The sequence below is a fragment of the Triticum dicoccoides genome, chromosome 3B, assembly GCF_002162155.2.
Source record: "Triticum dicoccoides isolate Atlit2015 ecotype Zavitan chromosome 3B, WEW_v2.0, whole genome shotgun sequence".
Taxonomy (NCBI): Eukaryota; Viridiplantae; Streptophyta; class Magnoliopsida; order Poales; family Poaceae; genus Triticum; species Triticum dicoccoides.
In genome coordinates, this window is record NC_041385.1 from 695912460 (window position 1) to 695921923 (window position 9464).

The 9464-nt window shown below is 49.8% G+C and overlaps 1 protein-coding gene across 2 annotated transcripts; it reads right to left on the reverse strand.

Moving 5' to 3' along the window:
• Positions 1-2025: 2025 nt before the first annotated feature.
• LOC119277936 (protein root UVB sensitive 6-like) lies at positions 2026-6951 on the reverse strand. 2 transcript variants are annotated; one of them, XM_037559285.1, is made up of 14 exons: positions 6487-6951; positions 5661-5759; positions 5475-5588; positions 5043-5114; positions 4816-4926; positions 4582-4701; positions 4287-4388; positions 4137-4209; positions 3580-3660; positions 3434-3498; positions 3239-3340; positions 2966-3145; positions 2503-2830; positions 2026-2414 (listed from the first exon to the last, which is right to left on the reverse strand). In XM_037559285.1, the coding sequence occupies exons 1-13, from the start codon at positions 6811-6813 to the stop codon at positions 2762-2764; spliced, it is 1515 nt and encodes a 504-aa protein (XP_037415182.1). In that variant the 5' UTR covers positions 6814-6951; the 3' UTR covers positions 2026-2414; positions 2503-2761. The 2 variants fall into 2 exon arrangements, with proteins under 2 accessions (XP_037415182.1, XP_037415183.1); XM_037559286.1 differs by having other exon boundaries at positions 2496-2830.
• Positions 6952-9464: the final 2513 nt, after the last annotated feature.

Sequence of the window (9464 nt, forward strand, 5' to 3'; positions counted from 1 at the left end):
GAGACGGCGCGGCGCATACCACGGGAGGTCGACGCGCGATGACGGCGGAGTGGTTCACGGGCCGTGGCGCTACGGCCTGAAGGGGCGACCCAGCGGCGGTAGGAGGGTCGGGGCGACGACGGGAAGACCTCGGGGTGGCGGCGGGGACCGTGGGCCGCAACGCTGCGGCCCGAAGGGGCGACGCAAGGGCGGTTTGCAGGTCGGTGCAGCCGCAGGGACGGCCTCGGGGCGGCGGCAGGGACCGCGTATCGCGACACTATGGCCCGAAGGGGCGACACAACAGCGACACTCGGGTCGATGCAGCCGCGAGGAGAACCACGGGGCGGCGGCACTACGGCCCGACGGGGCGACGCAGCGGCGGCCCAATGTTCGATCAGTGGAGAGGCGCGCTGAACTCGGGGATGATCTTCACGGGACCTGCGGAGGCACACGTAACCGACGGGCCAGGTCGGTCACGCCGCGTAGATGAGGCGGATCGCCGCGGCGCGCGGTTGATCAAGACGATCGCGTGCGAGGTCGAGGACGCCGCTCGGTGAAGGCGTGGTGGCGGCGGAGTCCGATATGAAGTCGGCGACGACGGACGGCGTGAGACGTCATGCGGACAAGCTTGTCAGCACCGGCACCCGGGCTGCCAAAGCAACACCGATGCCCCGGCAGCGAGGCCCGAGTGACCAACGGAGCAGCCCGAGTTGAGGCAGCCGACAAGCCTGACGCAGTTGTCCCGACGCAGCTAAGGACGAGGCGGTGAGGTAGACCGCCGGGCCGCCGTGCAGATGCGGCGGAGGCGGGTGATGTGGATCAATGGGCGGGCCGGCACGCGAGCGACGACTATGATTGGCCGTCGCATGGCGCGTGGCCACCGGGTCGGGGCGATGCAGGTGTCCCGGTCGGAGCAGGACGGTGACGGCCAGCGCATGGCGACGGGCGACCGACGCGCGGACGACGACTTGCCCTGACGGGCCGCCTCGGCGCGTGTGGCTGTCGGGTCGGAGGAGAGGTCGGCTGGTCGCGTCGGGGTCGAAGTAGAGGCGCTCGGTGTCGACGGCGGCGGCGGGCGACGCAAACCGATCAAGATTAGATCGGAAAACAAAAAAAAACGCCGATCGAGATGACCGGCGGGAGAGAGAAAACCCCGGAGCAAGGGCTCGGGGAAAAGACTCTCTAGGGCAGCCGGTCAACACGACCGGCGGGCGGACCCTAGGTACGGGCAGCGCGGCCCCCGGCGGCGGTCATGAAGACCAACCGTCCCGAGGGCGGCGCGCGGGTGCGGAAGCGGCGGCGGCTGGGGTTTAGGACCGATTAGTCTGATACCATGTTAGGAGGAGAAAGATGATTGGTGGAATAATCGTTGTATTGCTTGAGCCTCGTAGGCATACATATAGAAGTACATGATCTACTTGGAATACAAATCAAGCCAGAATATTTCCTAGTCTAACCTATGTTTCCTAATACAATCACGTTACTCAACACTCCTGGCCAGCAACGTGTGTGCCCGCTTTGGGCCAGCAGCTTGCGTGCGTGCTGCCGGTAGCAGCGTGTGTACGTGCGGCAGACGGAGGCAGTGGCTGCGAGGCCGGCGGCGGATGGTATGGCGCGAAAGTGTTGGGGTCGGGCAAGTCAGAGATAAAGAAAACGAGCCACTTTTTTTCACTCCTCCCAACCAACAATGACTGCTGATGTGGTGCTGCCCTGTCAGCATTGACTATGGTCAAAACTGCTTGACCAACTCAAAACCGAGAGCAGGTTTGAGTTTTGAACTCATGTGTGATTCGGGGTGTATTTCGACCGGTTTTAAAGATCAGGGTTATAAATTAAACCAAATGGTTAGTTCAGGGTTGAAATGCTAACTTTTCTATGTAAGTAATATACTCGGAAGAAGAAGAAAAGGATCCAGCCACAAACGGAACGGAACAGCTCGTTTCGCCCCCATCGGCCGTACTAACCCAGATGCAGCAGAGTACCGGAAAATGCTGTTGTACTAACCCAGATGCAGCAGAGTACCAGAAAATGCTTTTGCAGCGGCAATGAGATACTACATCACACAAAATTTAACTCAACAGCAAAACGCTTCCGATTATTACAACAAGCAGGTACTAGTATGTACAAGCATCGACATAAAAACACTCTCCACCCGGAAAAACTGCAACTTACAACAAGCGGCCCTACAAAGGTGCATGACGAACACCATATCTCAAAGCACAGCAAAAAAGGAAACAGCTCTTCCTACATTCCGAAAACGACTCCGCAGCCGACGAACACCACTCAGGAACAGGCTACATACAGTTAGCAAGTCCTCCATCACAGCGACGCTACTACCAGCAAGCTTAAATATACGTCCCTCTACGGAACCTACTCCTATGCAGTTAGCGGTTGGAGGTCGCCCTCAGTCTTCTCATGGCTCAGCGCGAGCATACCTGACAAGTCCCAAGCATCAAATGATTGGTCAGCAACAGATTTTTGGTGTAAATACAAGTCAAGGGGGGGCAAGAACATACGACTTACAGCTTCTTGGTGTCCCCGGATTTCGGCAGCTGTAGTTGATACAGCAGTAGGGGTTGCACGAGATGGTAGGCTCACTGGTTCACACCTAGGCCGGGCTCCAACACATGTTAGTTCAGCTACCAACAACTCATCAGCATCATGTCCCGTCTTCGTCGAAAAAGCTAGAGTAACAGCTACAGATGGTATCATCCCGTCGAAAAAGCTAGAGTAACAGCTAGAGATGGTATCATCCCGTCGATGGTAAACGGAAATAGTGAAGTCACTGCGGTCTCGTGACGCATAATCGAGCCTTCCCAGGGTTAAGAAGTGACTCTGACATTATCCAGCCCTGAAATGCAACAAAAAGGAATGTGGTTAGTCATGTATCGAGGGTTTCAATCAAGCGGCTTGTCACAATTATGTCTAGTAGTTGGGAGTGCTAGATAGTAGATAGCACACTTATCACAAAGAGAAGGAGCGTTACCTGTTCTTTTGCTTTCTTCCTGAATGTTCCATAAGAGGATGACACAATTTTGCAGGATTCTGCGATGTGTGCCAGGAAATCCATGTTCCGTGGGTGCGGGTTTCCATAGTGATCTGATCGATTGGAGCTCATCCTCTTCCGTTCATGTGATACATTGATGAAATGCAGCAACACATGGGCCTGTAAAGCAGTGTCGTTATCAGGACATAGGACAATTAGGGACCGCAAACACACCTAAAAGCCAAAATTATTGCAATGCAAACAGCTGCTTACATGGAAAGCAGCTTTGAGAATGTCATCTGGCTTTGCTTGGTCCTTGAGCAATGCATATACTTTATCCTTTGTTGGGTTATATGTTACCATGTATCGCTCATCCTGCAATTAAGATAGGAAGTATTAGCCATACCAAAAGAAGGAATGCAGGAAATATACTGGTAGTGGCCACTGGCCAGGGAGCTGGGGATGTACCTCAAACAAAGGCCTTGTAGCAACAAATGAAACGGGTTCTTGAAATGCTTCTCCAAATCGTGATCCTGAAAAAAAGTATCAGACTGTAAAAAAAAACATTCCATGTACAGCGAAAGGACCACAGTCAGAAGAAACCAAGTGCAAACCTATTGAAACTGGCTCATGCCGCCAAGGATGAATAAATATTGTCTCCTGCGAGTTTCCTTCCTTCAACGAGGGAACATACCCTGTACCATGAAAGGTTGGAGAATCAGGTACTACATAAAATCGCAATTAAGACAGAAGATGCATCTAAAAGAGACCACAATTAGAACTTCAAGAGACTCTAAAAGTTCCATATGGCAGTTTCGAGCTCAATACTGTGAGTGCAAGGATAGAAGAGAGTATGTCCAACCCATTGTGCTGATACACACCAAGAGTTCATGTTTTCACCATGGTTATGGATTGATCAAAAGGAACTGTCAAATCTTTTCTAAAGCCCTTTGAATTCTTACTTTGCTATGCCTAATACTGTATTTGGCTTCGCTTTAGGAAGCATTTCACAAATATAAGTGCCGCTTTACTAATTACTAGTCACATTAATATAACTGATAAAGATCAGTGGTTTGTCCATATAAACAATTCTAGAAGTATGTTTGCACTTTCTAGAACAATCCAAAGCATAATATCTAAAAAAAAATCAAAGCCAAAATATGTGATTTACCTGTCTTAATAAAGGAATCCACTGCAACAGTAAACCTTGCCCTGTTTAGGGTATTCAGCACAACAGACCTCACCTGATAAGAAACTCAGTATCAACATATGACTTGCAGAGGGAGCAACAAGACCCAAGAAATAAAGTATTGAGGTGAACCTCATGATATGAACTCAGGAGATATCCACATGACAGGAGGGCAAATGAAGTCACCAACGATGGGTTCCGCTTTGTGATAAAGATGCTCAAACCAGTGCCCAGCTTCATGTGAAATCAACAAAATAATGTCAGAATTGCTGTTAAATTAAGTGAACAGATGATATCATACTCATACAACCAAAGCCAAAGCTCAGGTCACACGATCCAACTATGCAAGTAAATCAGCCAACTCAGTTGCATGCCTCATTAATGTGCCACTTGCGCAAAAAGTTCAAGGAAACATGTTAATAGTTACCAGATCTGCAATGTTCCCGACAGATTCGCCCTTAGCAGTTACATCTCCAATATTTTCTCCTCTTGCATATGCCTTGTAGATTGGGGTGCGAGTTGAGGTCGATGTAACAGCAGCGACATTCTAAAAATGTTGCATGAAAAAACAGAAGTTCTTCATCAATACTTTCAAAACAGTGTCGAGTACATGTACTTGAAATCCAATTACTCCAACTTTGAACGACCGGCGAGGACAGACCTTTACAACATTTGCAACGCAAGCCATAGGCAAGAAAAACTGAGGGAAGGCTGCAGTAGCTAACTCTATCCCAGCGCCTATCTCCAGCAAGAGATCACTAGAAAAGCGGAGCTACAGAAAAATTCAGTTTCAGTTAGTCGTGCACATGGGACCAAGAAATTGGAAATAAAGTACAGTAGATAACTAGATGGTAAAAAAAAATGTAAACATGCTTTAAAATGTTTTACCTGCTTTAGGTCATTGTCAAACTTCTTTCCTTGTCGCGCAAAAAGCATTTTTCCAACACGTCCAGCACCGTCCTAGAGCAGGACCACAATCACAACTATATGGTTAGAATAAATAATACGTGTTTGATTTCTAATGACAAGAAGCAAAGAAGAGCATATCAGCCAACAGAAGATATTGCTATCAGATGACCAATAACTCTAGAAGGATAAGACTTCAGGTTCATGAAGTTTATCGCAAAAAACTCTTCTACTCCCTCAGGTCAAAATTAATTGATGCATGCTTAGTACAACTTTAGTACAAATTTGTACTAAGGGTGTGTCAATTAATATGGATCGGAGGGAGTGATAAATTTTTGATTTGTCTTAAAATGAATCAGTAGAAAGTATGATGACCTAAACAAATAGATTCTTGAATAGACATGATTTGTTTACCTTGAGGATCCAGTTGATAGCAATAGCACCCGGGGTAACCTTGCTTTGAGAGACTCCAACGGAGCTCAGCAAGGTTCTTGTTGTGAACACACCCATTGCTCCACCAAAAAAATGCTGAACAGCGAACAAATCTTAGCATGATACAGATGAATCAAGACAGTGCTGAACACAAGTTCTAAACTGTACCTTGAGAGCTCTCCAGGTCATGTATGGGACGTATGAAGGAGTAACACTGTCTGGAAACCCTTCAGGCACAACATACGATCTTACGAACGCCATTATTTCCTGCAGCCATAGTGTGTAACGGTGTTATTTATCAAACCTGTATGGTCAATGTACTTTATTAGAGATAGAACATAAATGTGGAGTGAGTTCAACTCTCCACACAGCACTTTAATCTTCACATAACAGTGTTGAATCCTCTATTCAATAGTTGAAAACAACTGCTGCACAACTTAACTACAGAATTAATTCAATTAATCCCAATTTCTTCTCTAAAAAGGATGAGAATAAACTGAAGAGGACAACTTCCACAGGTAATAATTCCAAAAAGAACTTTCAGTCAGCAATCAACTTAATCTGGCATGTGTAGTCCACTGCAATATTAAATTTCCTAGAAACTACCTTAGTCCCAACCAAAAATTGACGGCGAAAACAATACTACCTTGGACTAAAATAACTTTGTACAGGAACAAAGTCACAGTCCTGGAAGTACGACACAATTTACTCTCCCGGTTTCACCTAAATAAAATAAAACTGCCTCGAAAGTATCGAGTCAGAATTAGAGCGTGCATCCTGAGAAGAAAAAAACATATCTACATTGTGCAGCTGCACAAATAATCTACAATTCGCAGATGGCCACGCCTTGCGCACACCAAATCGCCCAAAATCCACAACCAATTCCCCCAAATCAAACAGGAAACCTAACGCGGAGGAGAGCCATCACACCAAAAACACACAACCAACAGCAGCAAAGACGACGGGACGCCGCAATCCCACCAAAACGGCTCACCTCGGCGGGCGGCAGCGGCGACTGGAGCGGCACGGCCCGGACGGAGGCCCCCAGGGGAACAGCGGACCCGCCCCGGCCCCTGCCCCTGCCCTTCCCGGGGGCTGCATCGACCACGTACTTCCACCGCCGCCCCTCCACCTCCTCGAGGCAGAGGAAGCCCTCGAGCGCGGGCGCGGGAGCCTGCAGGGCGGCGGGGGCGACGGCCTCGGCGATCGTGGAGGTCCGCACGGCCTCGCGCACCAGCCGCGCGTCGGGCGGCGGCGGCGGCGCCTGCACCGTGACGGCCTGCGCCGCGGCGGCCCGCTTGATCCCCACCGCCGGCGCCATGGGCCGCTGCGCGGAGGGCGCTGCTTAGTCAGATGGTTGTCGCGACGGGCGCACAGGACAGGACAGGGGGGCTGGGCGAGGCGAGGCGAGGCGGAGTGGTTGGAGAGAGAAAAGGGAGGGCGGAGGGTTATATTGGCGGAGCCCCGGAAATGCCAAGATGGAGGTGAGAGACCAGACAGCGGAGAGAGAAAAGGTTTTATAGACCGGAAGAGGTCTCTCTTGCTCCGCTATGGGTACCAGCGCCGTGCACCCACTTTACTTGTTGCCCTTCACGGCGGGGCAGCCGGGTCCCGGCGGCCGGAACGTGGTGGTCCGGTGTGGCGCCGGACGCGCGAACTGCTACGGGCACACGGTTGAAAACCAATTGTCTCAGCCTCAAAGAAAAAAACAATTGTCTTACACGCAATGACTGTTTTGCAGGGTAGGGTTGTTTGTGACATCCACATGTCGATGATTATTGAAAGTTTACGGGGAAAGATGGTTGGCGCATGCCTGCGTGGTTATCCAGTTGCGTCATTAGAAGCATGAACTGCAACAGACATATCCGCGGTTGAAAACTTACTTTCTTGCACGCGATGAATATTTGTGGTGGGTAGATTGTTACTGGAATCCACGCGTCGTTGGTTATTGAAAGTTTATAAAGAAGAGATGATCTTCGCATGCCAGCATGCTCATCTAGTGCGACATTGTGGTGGGTAGATTGTTACTGGAATCCACGCGTCGGTGGTTATTGAAAGTTTATAAAGAAGAGATGATCTTCGCATGCCAGCATGCTCATCTAGTGCGACACTGTGAACGCTACAGACACAAGGAGTTGAAACGCCACTATCTTTACATGCAATGGTTGCTCCTCGGGATGGTGTTCTATCTATGATCCATATGTTGGTATTGGAAGTTTACGAGGGAAAGATTATCGGCGCATGCCGACATGGTGGGGAGTGTGACAACAAAAACATGAACCGCAACGGGCGTAGGGAGTTAACACGATAATACACGCAATGGCTGTTTGTGAGATCCCTGCGCCGGTGGTTGTTGGACATTTACGAGGGAGAGATGAGCAAATGCACGCCAAGAGGGTCGTCTAGCGTGACACCAAAGATGAAAGTTGAAACACCAAACTCTTACACACCATGACTATATTTATGTGTAGGGGTGTTTCCAAAATTCACACGCGAGTGGTTAATGAAGCGCCACTATCTTACACGCAATGAATGACTGTGGGATGGGGTTGTTTCTAAGACTCATACTTCGGTGGTTATTGAAAGTTTACAGTAGAGAGGTGATCATATCAACATGATGGTCTAGAAGACATGAAAGATGAAAGTTGAAACGTCACTATCTTACACACAATGACGGAAATTATGATGTAGAGGTGTTTTCGGGATTCACGCGTGAGTGGCTATTAAAAATCTAGGAGGAAGAGATAGGCGGTGCATGCATGGCAATGTAATCGCTCGGTTTGGCATCAGAGACACGAGCTGCCATGGACACAAATATGAGAAAAATAATGGTGTAGCCTGTGGTAGTTCATGCTATTTTGTCATGAATCTATATATACAAGATAAGAAAGAAAGGCTAGATATTAAGCCTCATTTTCTATTCCACCTGGTGACGTAGCCATTTTTTGGTATGAGTTATATGATTTGTGGTTGCACCTTTCCAACTCGAACTTAGGTGTTCCACCGTCTCAATTTCCGAAACCCTAGTGGGGGTGACGACATGCGCCAGCCGAAGGCAAGTTGTAATGCTTGATTGTATGCGGCAAGTATCAGTAGGAGTTCCTACCATGCATGATGATTATTACGGTAAAAAGTATTTATTAGAGAAATGAATGTACTTAGACATATTTTAGTTTTGATATATCTATTTTTATTCATTTCTCGTACAAGTATTTTTAGACGGAGGGAGTACAAGAGTTTTTATTGTGAATTAGTGATTTTTTTTCTCGGGTGGATCATCCTGGTTGGGAGTGTACTAAGCCGGGTGGGGGTGGGGGTGGCCGGTCCATGGGCTCAGATATTTTGGGGGGCGCGTGGCCTTTCTTCGCGCGGCGCATGTGGGCCAGGGGAATCAGAGTCCCGTGCGGTGGCGTTAAGTACGAGGTGGGGGATGCGCCGTCGAAGTGGCAGCCAGCGGCTGTAGCATGCACGTACGCCTCTGTTATTTGCTAAAAGAAAAACCTACGCCTCTGTTCTCTACTCCACTTCGTTCGTGCCTGCAGGCTGTGCCTGCCCGGCTCTGTCCGCACCGCGTCCCAGTGCAATGCGGTGCGGCCGTGGAGTTTTTCTTCGTGAGATCACCGGGAAAACGTCATCATACAAGCGTGACGCGTCACACACAGCGAGGGTCACAGCGAGCGAGGTAAACACGTGCGAGGCGCACGCGTTGCCCACGGTGAACCCCATTTTCACGAGCTCGGGACATGTGTAGAGCGCTCGCGGCCGTGGCGGAGCCGAACCTCGATACGATACTCACTTTCTGAACGCACTCCGGCGTCACTCTCGTCCCTTTCGCCGCTACGGGACGGAGAGCTGGCGCCCCGCCGCGCGCGTGAACTGTCAAGAGCGGTGGCACGGCAGCAACGGACGGCCGAGCGGCCGCGCAGGTGTCGAGCCGGGGGCGGCGCCGCAGGGCCGGCGGGCGCCATGTGG